Source organism: Ovis canadensis, chromosome 2 (genome assembly GCF_042477335.2).
Source record: "Ovis canadensis isolate MfBH-ARS-UI-01 breed Bighorn chromosome 2, ARS-UI_OviCan_v2, whole genome shotgun sequence".
Taxonomy (NCBI): Eukaryota; Metazoa; Chordata; class Mammalia; order Artiodactyla; family Bovidae; genus Ovis; species Ovis canadensis.
In genome coordinates this window covers 137499422-137520130 of record NC_091246.1, presented here as the reverse complement: position 1 = coordinate 137520130, position 20709 = coordinate 137499422, and the positions used below count along the sequence as shown (strand labels likewise).

At 38.6% G+C, this 20709-nt stretch overlaps 2 protein-coding genes across 2 annotated transcripts in view; one reads left to right on the top strand and one right to left on the bottom strand.

Moving 5' to 3' along the window:
- The window catches only part of PDE11A (phosphodiesterase 11A), a 429146-nt gene that overhangs the window by 345104 nt on the left and 63333 nt on the right, over positions 1–20709 (bottom strand). The gene's annotated exons all lie outside the window — the stretch shown is intronic.
- Positions 661–2414, top strand: LOC138434661 (EP300-interacting inhibitor of differentiation 1-like). Its single transcript, XM_069579446.1, has one exon. It carries the CDS (start codon positions 708–710, stop codon positions 1281–1283), a length of 576 nt encoding a protein of 191 aa, XP_069435547.1. The 5' UTR covers positions 661–707; the 3' UTR covers positions 1284–2414.

The window sequence follows — 20709 nt, the reverse complement described above, 5'->3', positions numbered from 1 at the left end:
TGAAAGCTCAGCCTGTCTGTACACTGGTGCCGAATTGGGGTGAAGCAGAAAAGGATAGCTTTATTTGTTTTGCCAGGTAAAGGGAGACACACTGACTCAGCTTCTGCCTCAAAAACTATGTCTCTCAACTCCAGTGAACTTGATGAAAGTTTTTATAACAGTGGGTCAAAGTTGAGATCTCTGGCAAGACTGGGGTGTGAGCAAGGCTTGCGCTCCCTTAGTCTCATCTCAGGTCCCCTAACCTTGATGAACTTCTCTGGTCCCTTTAATCTTGCCTCAAGTGATTTCTTGACTGCTCCTCCATTGATAAGCAACTGTTCCAATCACCCCTTGGAACTCATGGAAGGTTATAATGGCTGGAGTCTTGCCTACAAGAAATGGAAGGCAGAAAGTCTTCCATGCCGACTCGGTTTCACTTGCACAAGCTACATATGGTTAGAACTCATGCACACACCTCAGAAGGAAACATCAATTCTTCCAGTCAAATAACTGCTTCGACAACAAGAATTCACTTGTATCTTGAATTTTCTGCATCTCAGACATTGAATTCCACCTTTAGTGTCACAATTGTGACATTCAATTTACGTTTGCCTTTTAAATAATGATGTTGATCAATAACAGAATTTGTTCTTTTTATTTAAAAAATTTGCAGATATCCGAGCTTGTGGAAAACGAACGAATTGTGGGGAGGTTGCGCTGCTTGCACTATGTCTGAAATGAACGAGCTGTCCGAGCTCTATGAGGAGAGCAACGATCTGCAGATGGATGTGATTCCTGGTGAGAGTGACCTTCCGCATATGGAGGTAGGCGGCGGGAGCCGGGAGCTATCCCCGAACCCCTCCCGCGCCGGGGCCCCGCCACAACTGGAGGAGGAAGGCCCAATGGAGGAGGAGGCGACCCAGCCAATGGAGGAGCCACAGGGGCCCCGAGGCCTCGCTAGCCGGCCCAGCCGTGGGGAGCAGCCAGGCCAGATCGCGGGCCCTGATTTCGAGAGCGAGGACGAGGGCGAGGAATTCGATGACTGGGAGGACGACTATGACTATCCTGAAGAGGAGCCGCTCAGTGGTGCGGGCTACAGAGTTTCAGCGGCCCTTGAAGAAGCCAACAAGATGTTTCTGAGAACCTCCAGAGCCAGAGAAGCAGCTCTTGATGGCGGGTTTCAGATGCATTATGAGAAGACCCCGTTTGATCAATTGGCTTTTATCGAAGAGCTTTTTTCACTTATGGTTGTCAATCGTCTGACCGAAGAACTCGGCTGTGATGAGATCATTGACAGAGAGTAGTTAAATGCTGTTAAGAGAGGAGGAAGCTGCTTGAGGAGAGACCCAACATTCCACTGTCTTTTGGGTTCATTCCAAATAGTTCTGTGCCAATGAAAAACTTAATCTTCCCCCCCCAAAAAAAAATTTTTTTTTTTTTGCTGAGTAGAATAAGGTAGTGACTGCACAGTTATGAAAAAGAAAGAAAATTGTTAAAGAAGAGTATCTTAGTACTGTTGAAACCTGTTTTCAAGAATGTCCAGAGACACTTATGGCTTTGACTTTGTTGTTTATTCAGAGTAATTTCCTTGCATTGAGGAAGATAATCTTTTCATGTTTCACTGTAAGGAATGGCTTTGCAAGAATAAATTATGACCAAGACAGACTGCCAGTACCAGAGCCCACTGATGATAATTATATGAGAAAAAGTAACTGATGTATCCATTTTAGGACATAAGATGTCTTTGAGTTATTTGGACTGAAAGCATATTGAGAAAACTTTAAAGATTCAATTTTGTGATCTATCCAAGCTGTGGTTAAGGCTAAATTTTTAGTGTAAAATAAATCTACCAAGTATTCTTCAGTATCTCAAAGGATAATCTAGACCCAAAAGAAGTATGTGTCTTGTGTGCTATTAAAATGTGTTTCCAAGAACAACTGAGATTTTGTTTGTACATATATCTTGATCATTTTTGAAGCTACTGTAATCTTTAATTCAAGAAAATTCATTGCCTTGAACATACTTTAAAGTCAAAACTTAAGACGTCCTTAATAAAGTTTCAAATTTAGACTGTAAAATGTACATGAAGGTACAAAGAACACAAACTCTTGAAACATCTGTATATACTAGAGAATTTTCTGTTTCACTTGCTCTCTTTTTTTCATTTAACTTTACAGGCAAAAGACTCTGGTTGAACTTCATAATGTAAGAACTGTTAAATGAACATTGTCCAGTAAAAGGAAAGCCCTACATCTAAAAAAAGACACTATGAACAACCCTTGAAAGTTTTAAAGGGTTTTCTACCCAGAAATCCACCTCACTATCTGAAGTTTCCCTCTGTCTCCTCCTCTAATTAAGCTTGCTTTTGGTTATGCACCAGCATTCAAGATAATAAAGATTTCTTGTTCTCTGTAAAAAAAAAATAAATAAAAAATAAAAAATAATTAAAAAATTTGCAGCAGAAAGTTTCAGTTATAAGTTCCTGGGGGAATAGTTTGAAAAAATGTTCAAAATACAGGTTTTTATTTGGAAATGGACATATCGGTTAATGTTTCTATAAAACAAACTTTCTTGTAAATGCTTATGAAGGCTTGAGTTTTAAAATGCTGCAAGACATCTATCTAAAGCAAAAGTGTTATCTTCTCCCTGTAAGTATCCTGTGTTTCTTTTTTAATTTGGTATATACTGGGGGCCACGGGGAAGGGAGGATACTTGGACCATAATGAAATCTCTTATTCTCAGCTTCAGATTGTATGAGACCTTAATTAAATTTCTAACTCTTCTCTAAATAACATATTTACACTTATAATAAAACTCATCTATAGAAATGCTTTAGGGGGAGTATCTGATACCCTTTGGAGGCTTTTCAATTATAGTAGACTAAACAATATTTACTGCTTTTTTCTTAATTCCAAAATAATATGCCTAACATTATCTCAATAAAACTAGTAGAGAAAAAGTTAGAGCTCAATCTCATTTACCAAGTGTCAACTGAATCCAGCAATATAACAAAACTCTAATACACGACCAAATGGGATTCAAACCAGAAATAAAAGCAATATAAACCTGAAGCTTAAAAGCTTCCAAACAACGAATAAATTAATAAAGTGGAAAGTAAAAATTTCCCAGAATTGGGAAGGGGATTAAGGTAGAACTAGATGCCAGGGTGTCTGCTGGCTATAATTCTGTCAAAATGCCTGCATCAAAAACACCTGAATTGAAATGCTCTGTATAGACAGTTGATAAAGAGGAATTACTAAAATATTCCTATCATTCATACTATTTGCCTCTTCAATAAAAATCTGCCTCCTACTTACTCTTAACCTATTTCTACCAAAATTTTTACTTCGCATGGTTCTTAAGAGTACATTCGTATAGAGCTTGATTCCAATCATCTTGTCAGCATCTCTGCATGCTCAGTCATGTTGTATTTCTGTAACCCTTTGGACTGTAGCCCACCAGGTCCCTCTGTCCATGGGACTGTTCAGGCAAGAATCCTGGAGTGGGTTGCCATTTCCTCCTCTAGGAGATCTTCCTCACCCAGGGGTCTAACCTGCATCTCTTACACTACAGGATTCTTTACCTGCTGAGTCATCAGGGAAACCCACTTTATTCCAATGGTTCATTTTATTCTTAAATACATCGTGCTAACCATCAAAAATCAACAATCACCAGTAGACAATTAAATAGTTGTAGCTCTATTTCAAACTTTTTGAGGCAAGCAAGCTATGATTCCCATAACAGTTTTTCAAGAATTCTCGGTTTGACATGATCCAACCTTGATTTATCCAAATATCAGCTTAAAAACATCAGAAATATGCCAACCTAGAATCTCCCCTGAACATTTTAACATAATTTCAGCAAGAGTGACTCATAGAACATGACAATATGTAATTTACTTCAATATTGACTACAGAATAGAGATTTCTTTTCTTAGTTCCTTCTTTTCATTCTCAGCCTCTGTGGCTGAAATACAGATTCTTCACAAACTCTTTTTATTGTGCAAGCAGAAACACTGTAGGCTCCAACATCTGTGAGAAGACAGGCACGGAAGTACTTGGGAGACATACTGTGTATACATTTGTGCATGCCTGCATGCTCAGCCACTCAGTCATGTCCAACTTTTTGAGACTGTATCCCACCAGGATCCTCTGTCCATGGAAATCTCCAGGCAAGAATACTGGAGTGGGTTGCCATGCCCTCCTTCAGGGGATTTTCCTGACCCTGGAATAGAACCCACATCTCCTGCGTCTCCAGCATTGGCAGGCAAATTCTTTACCACTGAGCCACCTCCACTGACTTGCTAATTGTTGCTCCAGACACTTGTCAACCAGGATTTTCCTACCTATAAAAATGGGGCTACACCATGGGATGCTGCTGACCAAAGAACCAGAGTTGAATGCGAACACCACTGTTGTCTGACCCTCTGCCCATAGGCAGCTGAACATTTGCAAGGTACAGAGTAAGGCCCAGGAACACTGGAGTTTCAAGACAGAGTCAGCTCCCAGCTCTACTGTTTTCAATTGTGTGATCTGGGCAAATCATTTCAAATTTCTCACGTTTTCTTTTTTAAGTTGTAAAATAAGAGTTCAAACAAAAACAATTTCTGAGGTATCTTTACTTTCTGTGATTTTCATACACTCAGAGCAGATGGTTCTTAACTATTTTCCAGTAAGAATGTACCAGGGAAGATTCTTATGTCACCTTTATCTTTTTAACAAGCTCATTGCACATCTTACGTGAAAAACTGATTTCACTGTTATGATTTTCCCTTTCCTACTGATTGGTAAGTGGTATATTCTGGCATATGAAATGGCACCACTGCTACAGTTAACCCATTTGTACTCTTTGCTTTGAGTTCTCCTCTTTCTTAGTAGTGGTGATGGCGGTTTAGTGTCTAAGTTGTGTCCGACTCTTGCAACCCCACAGACTATAGCCTGCCAGGCTCCTCTATCCATGGGATTCTCTAGGCAAGAACACTGGAGTGGTTTGCCATTTCCTTCTCCAGGGGATCTTCCCAACCCAGGAATTGAACTCAGGTTTCCTGCACTGCAGGCAGATTCTTTACCGACTGAGCTATGAGGGAAGCCCTTTCTTAGTAGTAGGAATACTCAATTTGCTGTTTACAAAAAAATGACAAGCCAGGCAAAAGGTGAGGAAAGAACACTGACCTCCCAACTCCACTATTAACTTCTTACTAGACAAGACAAGCTTCAGTTACCTCAACTATAATAAAAAGTTTCACAGTAACCTTATTTATCTCACAAGAATACTGACAGAATCATATGAGTTAATACATGGGTGAAGATTAAAGTTTCTGTAAATATAAATTCTGATATTATTATAATGACTGATGCTTTCTAAGATAGTAAATGTAACAAACTATATACCTGGCATGTATTCTACCATCTTCCAGTCGATGACTATCTTTCTAAATATAGCACCAGACACACAGGTCTGTCTGTTGGATAAGCTCTCTGCCTTTAGAGCCCATAACAAGTGCAGTACAAACATTTTATATCATTGAACCATGAAGGGCAGAGAGTATTTCTCCAAAGTATTTTTCTGGGAATATCTGTGAAGGATCATCTTCCAAGTGAATGGCTGTGACCTTGTACTTCCAGCACAAATGGAACTGTGTTTTACATACTGATCCTAGAGAAGACGTAATTTCAAGAAGGAGAATGACTTATTGCTTTGTGTATGGCAGGGGGAAAAATAATCCTTGTTTAACCCAATGATCTGTGCATAATTTTCCCCCTGGCAACAATCTGAAGGCAAGAAAGAAATAAGTAGTTTAGTTTCCAGTTTTCTTTTACTTAAGAAATTCATGCATAGACCATAAGTTTGCCATGATTTGTACAGTCTTCTTGTTCATAACTGGATGGGTCCTTAATTTGTAAAACAATGGAAACATCCATGGTAATAAGTCATAAACATTGGGATCAAATCTTAAAACAACTGGCATTTTGGATCTACAGCAAAATGAATTTGCCTTCAGGCTTAAGAAGACAATAAATCCTGTCACCCTGTCTCACAGGTTAAGAGAATAGGAACTGCAAACCCTCCATCATGTTCCATGATTACCCAACGTATGAGGGTATCATGTCAAACTACTAAATTGAGACTTTAAAATACATTTAGTTAAACATTGAAAAGGAGCAATGGACACTTAAAGGTTCCTCAAGGGTTGTGATTCTCTGACTTCATGATGGGGGAGAATATTTCAAGGCTTATTTTGAAGACTCATCCTGTATTTGTAAGTAGAAATGTATACAAAATACCTAAAAGAAACTTCAATTATATTAAACAAACAAACAAAAAAAAACCACTGGAAAATTGTGACAAAATTGAGCCAGTATGAAAGGATCTGTAAAATTACTCAGAAACACTTTTTCTTTAAGAGACAGAAAAAAAAAAAAAACAGATATGTTTTTGGAAATGAAATTAACCAAATCACCAAGCACTGAAGATGGAGTTAAGACTTCTCAGATGCTATGGGGTGTACAATTACAGAATGTTATTAAACCCTGGGTGGCACCTTTAAAGAAAAGGTATTGATTTCCCAGTCACTCAGTATACGCTACAGACAAGTAAGTCTTCCAAAACACCAAACACATTTTTCAGACAGACAAAGCATGTTTTGGCCTTTTGATGGTGTCAGTTAATTCTATTGAGGAATCATTTTAAATTCTCTCCAGTGAGAGAGTTTCATTATTGCATTTTAGTTCATTTAAACCCCTTTTCAAGAATTGTGTCTAATAGACCTTCAGAGCATCTCTGGGCAGCTCTAACTTATATAACCTCATTTTTCAAAATTGTTCATTACTTTCCCTCGCTCTTAACATGTTCTCACTCCCACCTGGGGCCTCCCAGGGGGTACTTTGCTGCCTGCTTTTGTAATACAGCAGTGCTTACCTTTGAGATTTTTTCTCATTTCTAAACGGAGTATGCAGAATATGAAGGGGGTGGGGGCAATGCTCCTTAACACTGTTGATTGGCAATGGAATCAGAATCTGCCAGGGAAAATAGCCTGTAATCATATCTAGCCAGGATATTATCCAGGGTGCATGTGGGAGAAATAAAAGGAAATAATGGAAAATGACAAAAAGAAATGGCTTCATTTCCACCTCCAATACAGAAAAGATGAAAAATAAAAAAATAAACAGCCAGGTATATTTTAAAAATCAAAATACACTGTTAAAAACCATGGAGTATGCTACAAAGTCATTTTCTATTTGAAATTTTCCAACAAGGAATACAACGTAGCTTCTTTAAACAGAATATGCCATAATTTTGCTAAACATAGAAAAAACCCTCTAAAGTAGGCTGCAGGGTAATTTACTCTGGAACACCTCACTTCTCTGCTCACTGAAACTGAACACTACTGTATTTGCAAATTCTGGCTTGAAGCACAACTTTTTTTAAAGCATGAGAACTGATCCTCAGCTCCTTTTCATCCTTGGGGTGGGGGAGAAATACATTAAAACCCTTAACCTTAAAATGTTCTGTTATTTGTCAGTGAAAACATAAAAATGGGATAAAAGGAAAATATTATCTACTTCAGAGTTTAATGTATTCAAAGTAATCATTAAAATAATAATAATAATTCTTATAACTCTTAGCTTGTTAGTTTTCTATATTTCTTACAGACATAAAGCTCAAACTTTGTTTCAGGTATTCATGAAAAGCTAAAATGCCACAAGGCAATGTAATTTAGAATGTTTCACTCAATAACACACTCTCCTCCAAGTGTATTAAGTATGCAGAATCTCAAATTTATTAAACATCCCTACACATGCATCAGATATAGCACAATCTGTGTGTTTATGAGTCTCTGAAGTGAAGATGACACAATAAGAAAACAACGACCACCCACCAAGAATCTCCACATGCCATGTGGGCATGCACACAAGTCAGGTGATCCTGGACACATTATTAAAATCTCTCACAGTCAGTTTTCCCATCCATAAAAAGTGGAAGTGAAAGTCGCATCCAACTCTTTGCAACCCCATGGACTATATAGTCCATGGAATTTTCCAGGCCACAGTACTGGAATAGGTAGCCTTTCCCTTCTTCAGGGGATCTTCCCAACCCAGGGATCAAACCCAGGTCTCCCATATTGCAGGTGGATTCTTCACCATCTGAGCCACAAGGGAAGCCCAAGAATACTGGAGTGGGTAGCCGACCCCTTCTCCAGCAGATCTTCCCGACTTAGGAATCGAACAGGGGTCTCCTGCATTGCAGGCAGATTCTTTGGCAACTGAGCTATCAGGGAAGCCGTCCATAAAATGACAGTAATAATAATTACCCAAAGGTTTGCTGCAGATTAAATGAGATAGTGAATACAAACCATATATCACAGAGTAGGCACTTAATAAATAGTTTCTGTTATTGTCTTCTTTAAGAAAACCAAACACTGAGAGACAATGCATGCTCTTTTAAGGACTATAATTTGCCTTAAGTTCTTTAGCAAAGATAGTGTGAAACTATGTGTGCATGTAGAGCAGACTAGGTTTAAAATGCTATGAGACAGTTGCCCTTTCAAGAATTTACGCTTCAGGAATAATCAAAAAACCATACTCAAATGTGGTTACCAAAAGTGCTCCAGAGATCTCTGTTGTTGTTTAGTTGCTAAGTTATTTCTGACTCTTTTGTGAGCCCATGGACTGTAGCCTGCCAAGCTCCTCTGTCCATGACATTTCCCCAGCAAGTATACTGGAGTGGGTGGCCATTTCCTTCTCCAGGGGATCTTCCGGAATGATTCAGGGACCCGTGTCTCCTGCACTGGCTGGTGGATTCCTCACCACTGAGCCATCAGGGAAGCCCCTCTAGAGATCTTTACCTACCATCAATAGTGCGGGTGGGATGAACTGAGGGAATAGCACTGAAACATGTATATTACCATATGTGAAACAGATCACCAGTCCAGGTTCGATGCTTGAGACAGGACGCTCAGGACTGGTGCACTGGGATGACCCTGAGGGATGGGATGGGGAGGGAGGTGGAAGGGAGGGTCAGGATGGGGGACACATGTACGCTCATGGCTGATTCATGTGAATGTATGGCAAAACCCCCTAAAATACTGTAAAGTAATTAGCCTCCAATTAAAATAAATAAATTAATTTACAAAACAAAACAAAAATAGTGCGGGTCTTTTACCAGCGTTAGAAATGGACTTTCACTGGTGAAATTAGTAGCTTGTTAATCAGCACAATGGATATTAGATATGGACTCTAATTATGAAACTAGTAGTATTCAAAATATGTATATTGGTAACAATATTCTAGAGACCCTTCAACACTTGTATTAATAACATGTAAAAATCTAGCAAATTCCAAAGGTGATGTAGTCTTAGGGACAGACTCTGAGGCTGTCCAATCCTGCCACTGGGTTAAAGGGTCTGGCTGCCTGATGCCCACCACCAGAGCTACCAGATTCTGCTTCTGACACAGTGCCAGTGGTATTTAGATCACCTAAAACAAAGAGAGCTTGGATTTCATGAAACTTACTAAATAGGGTATAGACAATATTTGACCCAACTTGCCAATACATTTTGTTAGATAAATGTCTTTCTATGTAGCAGATTTTGGTCTGAGATCTGCTTTCATTAAAAACAAGCAGCAAAGTTGTAGGAAAGCAGTCATCTTCTATCAACTGCAAGCTTTGGGGCAGCTATTATGATGTATTTAAAAGCTATTAAAAATAAACTAGTAGTTGTGTGTGATCAAATTGGCTTAGGTCAGTTTGCTTTATGATAGCCTTTCTTTTAGTTAAAGAAACATGTTCACTTAGACCAATGGCTAATTAAGTCTTGTGAAATACGTGCACACACAGAATAAATCAAAGAAGTAGAAATAAAGTGAAATCAGAAATCAAAGGAATGCAATTTTTAAAAATTATAATATTGAAGCTGGTGAAGTTTCAGTGAGTTGATATACTGCTGTTGGCATTATATATTAATACAATTTTCTGGGGGGAAATGGGTGAAATTTATCAAGAATATTAAAAAAAATGTTCTACAAACGAGCACATGAAAAGATCCTCAACATCAGCCATCAGGACAAGGTAAATCAAAACCACAATGAAACACTAGTTTATACCCAGTAAAATGACTAAAATCAAAATGACAGGTGCTAGAAAACTGGTCAACCACATATAAAAGAATGAAACTAGAACACTTTCTAATATCATACACAAAAATAAACTCAAAATGGATTAAAGACCTAAATGTAAGATCAGAAACTATAAAACTCTTAGAGGAAAACATAGGCAGAACACTCTGACATAAACCACAGCAAGCTCCTCTGTGATCCACCTCCCAGAGTAATGGAAATAAAAACGAAAATAAACAAATGGGATCTAATTAAACTCAAAAGCTTTTGCAAAATGAAGGAAACTATAAGCAAGTTGAAAAGGCAACCTTCAGAATGGGAGAAAATAATAGCACACGAAAAAACTGACAGTCAATCTCCAAAATATACAAGCAGCTCATGCAGCTCAATACCAGAAAAATGAACCACCCAATCAAAAAGTGGGCAAAAGAACCAGACATTTCTCCAAAGAAGACATACAGATGGCTAATAAACACATGAAAAGATGCTCAACATCACTCATTATTAGAGAAATGCAAATAAAAAAAAATAATGAGTTCCATCTCACGCTGTTCAGAATGGCCACCATCAAAAAGTATCAGTTCAGTTCAGTTCAGTCACTCAGTAGTGTCTGACTCTTTGCGACCCCAGGAATCACAGCACTCCAGGCATCCCTGTCCATCACCAACTCCGGGAGTTCACGCAGACTCACGTCCATCGAGTCCGTGATGCCATCCAGCCATCCCATCATCGGTCATCCCCTTCTCCTACTGCCCCCAATCCCTCCCAGCATCAGAGTCTTTTCCAATGAGTCAACTCTTCGCATGAGGTGGCCAAAGTACTGCAGTTTCAGCTTCAGCATCATTCCCTCCAAAGAAATCCCAGGGTTGATCTCCTTCAGAATGGACTGGTTGGATCTCCTTGCAGTCCAGAGACTCTCAAGAGTCTTCTCCAACACCACAGTTCAAAAGCATCAATTCTTCAGCACTCAGCCCTTCTTCACAGTCCAACTCTCACATCCATACATGACCACAGGAAAAACCATAGCCTTGACTAGACAGACCTTAGTTGGCAAAGTAATGTCTCTGCTTTTGAATATGCTATCTAGGTTGGTCATAACTTTCCTTCCAAGGAGTAAGTGTCTTTTAATTTCATGGCTGCAGTCACCAACTGCAGTGGTTTTGGAGCTCAAAAAAATAAAGTTTAACACTGTTTCCACTGTTTTCCCATCTATTTCCCATGAAGTGATGGGACCAGATGCCATGATCTTCGTTTTCTGAATGTTGAGCTTTCAGCCAACTTTTTCACTCTCTTCTTTCACTCTCATCAAGAGGCATTTTAGTTCCTCTTCACTTTCTGCCATAAGGGTGGTGTCATCTGCATATCTGAGGTTATTGATATTTCTCCCGGCAATCTTGATTCCAGCTTCTGCTTCTTCCAGCCCAGCATTTCTCATGATGTACTCTGCATAGAAGTTAAATAAGCAGGGTGACAATATACAGCCTTGACGTACTCCTTTTCCTATTAGGAACCAGTCTGTTGTTCCATGTCCTGTTCTAACTGTTGCTTCCTGACCTGCATATAGGTTTCTCAAGAGGCAGGTCAGGTGGTCTGGGATTCCCATCTCTTTCAGAATTTTGCACAGTTTATTGTGGTCCATACAGTCAAAGGCTTTGGCATAATCAATAAAGCAGAAATAGATGTTTTTCTGGAACTCTCTTGCTTTTTCCATGATCCAGCAGATATTGGCAATTTGATCTCTGGTTCCTCTGCCTATTCTAAAAACATCTTGAACATCTGGAAGTTCACGGTTCACATATTGCTGAAGCCTGGCTTGGAGAATTTTGAACATTAATTTACTAGCATGTGAGATGAGTACAATTGTGCAGTAGTTTGAGCATTCTTTGGCATTGCCTTTCTTTGGGATTGGAATGAAAAATGACCTTTTCCAGTCCTGTGGCCCTGCTGAGTTTTCCAAATTTGTGGGCATATTGAGTGCAGCACTTTCACAGCATCATCTTCCAGGATTTGAAACAGCTCAACTGGAATTCCATCACCTCCACTAGCTTTGTTTGTAGTGATGCTTCCTAAGGCCCACTTGACTTCACATTCCAGAATGTCTGGCTCTAGGTGAGTGATCATACCATCATGATTATCTCTGTCATGAAGATCTTTTTTGTACAGTTCTTCTGTGTATTCTTGCCACCTCTTCTTAATATCTTCTGCTTCTGTTAGGTCCATACCATTTCTGTCCTTTATTGAGCCCATCTTTGCATGAAATGTTCCTTTGGTATCTCTAATTTTCTTGAAGAGATCTCTAGTCTCTCCCATTCTGTTCTTTTCCTCTATTTCTTTGCATTGATCGCTGAAGAAGGCTTTCTTATCTCTTCTTGCTATTCTTTGGAACTCTGCATTCAGATGCTTATATCTTTCCTTTTCTCCTTTGCTTTTCGCCTCTCTTCTTTTCACAGCTATTTGTAAGGCCTCCCCAGACAGCCGTTTTGCTTTTTTGCATTTCTTTTCCATGGGGATGGTTTTGATCCCTGTCTCCTGTACAATGTCAGGAACCTCAGTCCATAGTTCATCAGGCACTCTATCTATCAGATCTAGTCCCTTAAATCTACTTCTCACTTTCACTGTATAATCATACAGGATTCGGTCATATCTGAATGGTCTAGTGGTTTTCCCTATTTTCTTCAATTTAAGTCTGAATTTGGCAATAAGGAGTTCATGATCTGAGCCACAGTCAGCTCCCGGTCTTGTTTTTGTTGACTGTATAGAGCTTCTCCATCTTTGGCTGCAAAGAAAATTATCAATCTGATTTCAGTGTTGACCATCTGGTGATGTCCATGTGTAGAGTCATATCTTATGTTGTTGGAAGAGGGTGTTTGCTATGACCAGTACGTTCTCTTGGCAAAACTCTATTTTCCTTTGCCCTGCTTCATTCCGCATTCCAAGGCCAAATTTGCCTGTTACTCCAGGTGTTTCTTGACTTCCTACTTTTGCATTCCAGTCCCCTATAATGAAAAGGACATCTTTTTTGGGTGTTAGTTCTAAATGGTCTTGTAGGTCTTCATAGAACTGTTCAACTTCAGCTTCTTCAGTGTTACTGGTCGGGGCATAGACTTGGGTTACTGTGTTACTGAATGGTTTGCCTTGGAGACAGAGATCATTCTATCATTTTTGAGACTGCATCCAAGTACTGCATTTCGGACTCTTTTGTTGACCATGATGGCTACTCCATTTCTTCTAAGGGATTCCTGCCCGCAGTAGTAGATATAACCATATATAAAATAAAACAGACGCGCAGTGCAAGTTCAGTGCATGAAGCAGGGCACTCAAAATCGTTGCTCTGGGACAACCCAGAGGGATGGGGTGAGTGGGAGGTCGAAGCAGGGTTCAGGTCCACAGTGCACCTGTGCCTAATTCATGTCGATGTATGGCAAAAACAATCACAACATGTAAAGTAATTGTCCTCCAATTAAAATAAATGAATTTATTTTGAGTATTGCCAAGGATCTGGAGAAATTGGAATACTCATACATTGCTGGTGGAAATGTAAAATAATGCTGCCAGTTTGGGAAAGTGTCTGGTAATTCCTCAGAAGGTTAAACATTAGGGTTACCATATGGCCCAGCAATTCTCTTCCTAGATTTGTCTCCAAGAAAAATGAAAACATATGTTCACACAAAAACTTGTATGTGAGTGTTCACAGCAGCATTATTCATAACAGTCAAGAAGTGGAAACAACTCAAACATTCATCAACTGATGAATGGACAAATAAAATGTGGTATGTTCATACAATGGAGCATTATTTCGGCACAAAAATAAATACTAATAGTACAGATAAATGCTACAACATGGATGAATCTTGATATCATTACGCTAAGTGAATGAAACCAGCCAAAAAGGGCCACACATTGCGTGGTTCAATTTACATAAATTGCCCCAAATTGGCAAACCCATAGAAACAGAAAGTAGACTGTCAGTAGCCTAAGACTAAAAGAGCTTGCAGCAAATGGAAAGTGACCATTAATGGACATGGGGTTGCTTTGGGGGTGATTAAGGCATCCTAAATTTGAATGTGGTGATAGTCACAGATCTCTGCAAATATACTAAAAGCCATTGAATTGAGCACTTTAAATGGGTGAATTGTGTGGTATATGAATTACATCCCAATAAGGTTTTTATTAAAAATTAATGTTCAAAAGAAACAAAGGCAAAAAACAAATGTGACCTATTTAAAATTTAAGTTTTTGCACAGCAAAGAAAACCATCAACAAAATGAAAAAGAAAAACTACTGAATGGAAGGAAATATTTGCGAATGATATGACTGATAATGGGTTAATATCCAAATATACAAACAGCTCACACAACTCTATATCAAAAAAAAACAAAACAAAACAAATAACCTGATTTATTAATAAAAATGGGTAGAAGACCTGAAAAGAAAAATTTCCAAAGAAGACATACAAATGGCCTACAAGTGCATGAAAAAATGCTCAACATCATTAATCATCAGAGAAATGCAAGATACTACCCACATCTGTCAGAATGGTCACTAGAAAGACCACAAATAACAAATAACAAATGTTGGTTGGGATGTAGAGAAAAGGAAAGTCCAGTACACTGTTGGTAGGACTATAAACTGGGGCAGCCACTGTGGAACACTATGAAGTTTCCTCCTCAAAAAAACTATAGAACTACTGTATGATCCAGCAATTCTACTGCTTGATATGTATGCAAAGAAAATGAAAACAATAATTCAAAAAGATACATGCACTCAAATGTTCATAGGAGCATTATTTATAATAGCCAAGACATGAAAACAAGCTAACTGTTCATCAACAGATAAATGGATAAAGAAGATGCAGTACATTAACCATAAAAAAGAATGAAATTCTGCCATTTGCAACAATATGGATGGACCTAGAGGGAATTATTCTTAGTGAAATAAGCAGACAAAGAAATACAAATACTCTATATATCACTAATTTATGAAATCCAAAAAATAAAATAGTGAAAGTGAAGTCGCTCAGTCGTGTCCGACTCTTTGCGACCCCGTGGACTGTAACCCACCAGGCTCCTCCATCCATGGGATTCTCAAGGCAAGAATACTGGAGTGGGTTGCCATTTCCTTCTCCAGGGGATCTTCCCAACCCTGGGATCGAACCCAGGTCTTCCGCATTGCAGGGAAACACTTTAACCTCTGAGCCACCAGGGAAGCTATAACAAAATAGAAACCAACTCACAGATATAGAGAACTAGTGGTTGCCAGAAGGAAGAGGAAGGGGGAAGGGGAAAGACAGGGGCTTGAGACTGAGAGATACAAACTACCATTATAGAATAAATAAGCCACAAGGATATATTGTACAGCACAGGGAAATATAGCCATTATTTTTGTAATAACTTTAAATGGAGTATCATCTATTAAAAACACATTGAATCACTATGATGTACACCTGAAACTAACATATTATAGATCAAATATGCTTCAATTTTAAAAAAATCTCACACTTAAAAAAGAAAAACAAAAAACTACCTGAACCAGTAATCCTAAATTTGAACCGTAGGAAACTGTAAATGTTTTTGACCTACAAAATAGCAATTTAATGTAGCTATCCTATGATGAAGTCCTAGATTTATTTATAAAAAGTTCATTAATTATAATTTTATTATAACATGATTTTGGAAAAAACTTAAATGCTGAGGGATGATTAATAAATCATTGCATAATTACATGATAGAAGATAATGCACATGTAGGAATTGTGCCTTGAAAAATCAAAGCACGATAAAATGTCATGCATAATTTATAATGCTTTATTTGTAAGTAAAAATAAAGAAATATAAGGAAATACATCAAGAATATTAACAATATTCTCTCTGCAAATTAGGATGACAAGTGATTTTATTTTTTTCATTTTTTTATTTAAAAATGTAATAAGTTTGTATTATTTTTATAATTAGAAAATAATATTATCATGAAAGGAAAGGGAAATAAACCAAGAAAGACAAATATGCTCAGATCAAAGGTAGTCATTTGGAATTATAGTCTACTTTTAATTTAAAAGAATTTGACTTAAGTTTTCAAATTCCAATTTAAGTATTTCATCATTCTAAGGTGAAAAAAGTAACCTTGTTCTTCTATTCAGACAACAAAACACTACTTATTCAAAGAAGATATTATCTGTCTTAATTTGAAATCTCCAGTAAACAAGAATCCACAATACCCTGTTCTAGTTCTTTAATAATCATTCTTCTTTCCAACAAGTGCTTATTTATTTCCAATCTGTGATTGCATATCACTCTCCCTTATCTAAGCCCTGTATAAATCTGAGATACAGTTTATGAGACAGTTTTTTTGTTGTTGTCATTTTGCACTTTTAGAAGTGACTTCATTATAAGACTGTTTCATAACCTGCCAAATATTAAAACCCATGGACATACTGGTCTCTGAAAATCAGAATACCCTGACCTCCTCTCAGCCCTCCACCTTTTCCTCCCATATGCCCCAGAGTCATGTCTGTCCAGCACTATATGTCAGCAGCCTGACCATGTCAGGTCAAGATCATCACGTCTCGTTAACTTCTCCAGTTCAGGTGATGGTAAACTGATACTGTGCTTATGGCTCGATACCCATGAGAAGATGCAGTACCAAGATATCTGAGGTGAACATAATGGACCACACTTTTTGTACTTCAAGTATTAAGGCAGCCTAGAGGGAAGTTTAGAGGGAAGAGATTCAGTTGAGGAGTCCATCACAGGTTAACATAGGTACTGAAGAGAAAGCTTTGGCTCAAATCTTGCTCCAGCCTAGTGAAAGATTCTATTGTACTGCAAACATTTTAATCTTACCTAAACATAATTAAGCACAATTGTAAGAATAAAAGTTACAGAAATAAATGGTTGAATTACCTAAATTATAAGAATTATATTTCTAATCACTACTTTAAGTTATAGACTCACATATTTACTCTGTTTATTGTCTGTCTGCACTCATCTCACATGCTAGTAAAGTAATGCTCAAAATTCTCCAAGCCAGACCAGCAATACGTGAACCGTGAACTTCCTGATGTTCAAGCTGGTTTTAGAAAAGGCAGAGGAACCAGAGATCAAATTGCCAACATCCACTGGATCATGGAAAAAACAAGAGAGTTCTGGAAAAACATCTATTCCTGCTTTATTGACTATGTCAAAGCCTTTGACTGTGTGGATCACAATAAACTGTGGAAAATTCTGAAACAGATGGGAATCCCAGACCACCTGACCTGCCTCTTGAGAAATCTGTATGCAGGTCAGGAAGCAACAGTTAGAACAGGACATGGAACAACAGACTGGTTCCAAATAGGAAAAGGAGTATGTCAAGGCTGTACATTGTCAACCTGCTTATTTAACTTATATGCAGAGCACATCATGAGAAACGCTGGACTGGAAGAAACAAGAGCTGGAATCAAGACTGCCGGGAGAAATATCAATAACCTCAGATATGCAGATGACACCTCCCCTATGGCAGAAAGTGAAGTGGAGCTAAAAAGCCTCTTGATGAAAGTGAAAGAGGAGAGCGAAAAAGTTGGCTTAAAGCTCAACATTCAGAAAACGAAGATCATGGCATCCAGTCCCATCGCTTCTTGGGAAATAGATGGGGAAACAGTGGAAACAGTGTCAGACTTAATTTTTTGGGCTCCAAAATCACTGCAGATGGTGATTGCAGCCATGAAATTAAAAGACGCTTACTCTTTGGAAGAAAAGTTATGACCAACTTAGACAGTACATTCAAAAGCAGAGACATTACTTTGCCGACTACGGTCTGTCTAGTCAAGGCTATGGTTTTTCCTATGGTCATGTATGAATGTGAGAATTGGACTGTGAAGAAGGCTGAGAGCCGAAGAATTGATGCTTTTGAAATGTGGTGTTGGAGAAGACTCTTGAGTCCCTTTGACTGCAAGGAGATCCAACCAGTCCATTCTGAAGGAGATCAACCCTGGGATATCTTTGGAAGGAGTGATGCTAAAGCTGAAACTCCAGTACTTTGGCCACCTCATGAGAAGAGCTGACTCATTGGCAAAGACTCTGATGCTGAGAGGGATTGGAGGCAGGAGGAGAAGGGGACGACCAAGGATTAGATGGCTGGATGGCATCACTGACTTGATGGACGTGAGTCTGAGTGAACTCCGGGAGATGGTGATGAACAGGGAGGCCTAGCGTCCTGCGAATCATGGGGTCGCAAAGAGTTGGACACGACTGAGCAACTGAACTGAACTGAACTGAACTATACCATAAGAATGTAAATTCTGAAAGGGTAGGAATTTTTGTCTCTTATTAAGCAGTTGCAGATAACATCATGAGAAACGCTGTACCGGAAGAAACACAAGCTGGAATCAAGATTGCCAGGGGAAATCTCAATAACCTCAGATATGCAGATGACACCACCCTTATGGCAGAGAGTGAAGAGGAACTAAAATGTCTCTTGATGAAAGTGAAAGAGGAGAGTGAAAAAGTTGGCTTAAAGCTCAACATTCAGAAAACGAAGATCATGACATCTGGTCCCATCACTTCATGGGAAATGGATGGGGAAACAGTGGAAACAGTGTCAGACTTTATTTTGGGGGGCTCCAAAATCACTACAGATGGTGATTGCAGCCATGAAATTAAAAGACGCTTACTCCTTGGAAGGAAAGTTATGAACAACCTAGACAGCATATTGAAAAGCAGAGACATTACTTTGCCGACTAAGGTCCATCTAGACAAGACTATGGTTTTTCCTGTGGTCATGTATGGACGTAAGAGTTGGACTGTGAAGCAAGCTGAGCGCCGAAGAATTGATGCTTTTGAACTGTGGTGTTGGGGAAGACTCTTGAGAGTCCCTTGGCCTGAAAGGAGATCCAACCAGTCCATTCTGAAGGAGATCAGCCCTGGGTGTTCTTTGGAAGGAGTGATGCTACAGCTGAAACTCCAGTACTTTGGCCACCTCATGCGAAGAGTTGACTCATTGGAAAAGACTCTGATGCTGGGAGGGATTGAGGGCAGGAGGATAAGGGGACGACCGAGGATGAGATGGCTGGATGGCATCACTGACTTGATGGACATGAGTCTGAGTGAACTCCGGGAGTTGGTGATGGACAGGGAGGCCTGGCATGCTGCGATTCATGAGGTTGCAAAGAGTCGGACACGATTGAGCGACTGAACTAAACTCCCATACTTGGAATAGTGCCTCACACATAGTAGTATTTACCAAGTAGAGACTCAATAAATAGTGAATGAATGCATAGCTCTTTCACAATGAAACATCATTTGGCCATTAAAAATGATGTTCGGATTAATGACCATTCAAAATCCCTCTGATTCTGCATTTTAACAGTTACAGCCTGTAACTTACTTAGTTCATTTATTTATATCTTGCTCGTTCAGGTCCATGCTAAGTGCAAACTACCAAACAAGGTTCTGCAAAGTATATGGAAACAAACAGAAAGGGCAAGCACTTATCATCTCCTTGGCAACTCTTAGAAATAGAAAAAGAGAAGCTCAAAAAGCAGGAAGTTATAAAAGCCAACATAAGACACTGTAATTTTTGCAAGTGACATGTATATCTGCCAACATACCAAACATTACTTGCATCTGAAATACAAAATACACTATGTAGGTATTTGCCTTTCATTTTGTCAACTGGCGTGTCATTGATTTTCTTAGTTCCTAAATATTTAGTCATTATATCTTTGCTCAATGAATGGTTAGTTAAAATCCAACTGCAATCATTGGGGTCATCTTAAAAAAAATGTTAAACTATAAAACATTAGGAACTACTATTAAGGAAAAATAATAATCGCTTTTGGAATAGTGTCTACTTAAGATGACAGGATTTGACTTAAACCTTGAAAGGGGATGAAGCAGAGAAGAATTTTGTGCAGTCAGATAAGAATACAAGTAAAGGTATGGGAGTAGGAAGCACATGTCCAAACTGGGGCAGAGTGACCAGTTTTTTAGAGCAATAACCCTTAACCTGGGCCCTGGCAGGCCCGTTCTTACCCCACTATTAGATCCTGCCTAAGGACGAGGCAGAGAATAGTGCTGAAAGTCTGAGATGGTTCTCCAATGGGAAAAAACTTCCTGAAATTTAACCAGAGTTCTGACAGGTACTCTATTAGTAATAGTTTTTTCTTGTAAATCTTGCTTATTTCTGAAATTCTCAGTCAGATTTAGTCCAGGGGATACACAGAACATAAAACAGGTCTCTGAAGCTCTGTAGCTTCACAGTGATCACATAGGACCTGGATAATAGACATTCAAAGGCAAATAGTACAGTGACTAACAGGTTGAATGTGGATAAGACATTACAATTAACAAGCTACGATATTCAATCCAAATTTTTCCAGGACTGAAATCTTATTAATGAAATATAATTTGAAATAAAGAGCTGTATTCTAAAACTTTTTAAACCTTTTGTTAAACACTGATTTTTTAATTCTAATGTTATTGCAACAGTTTTGAAAATCTGTCTTAATTGGAACATAGATAGGAAAGAGGGGGAAATGAGATGAGGACCGAAAGGCCACATGTTCAAATTAGTTTGTTTGAACTACTGCTCGTTTAGTATTTGGGTATCTAAATGATAGCACAGTATTACAAGAAAACACA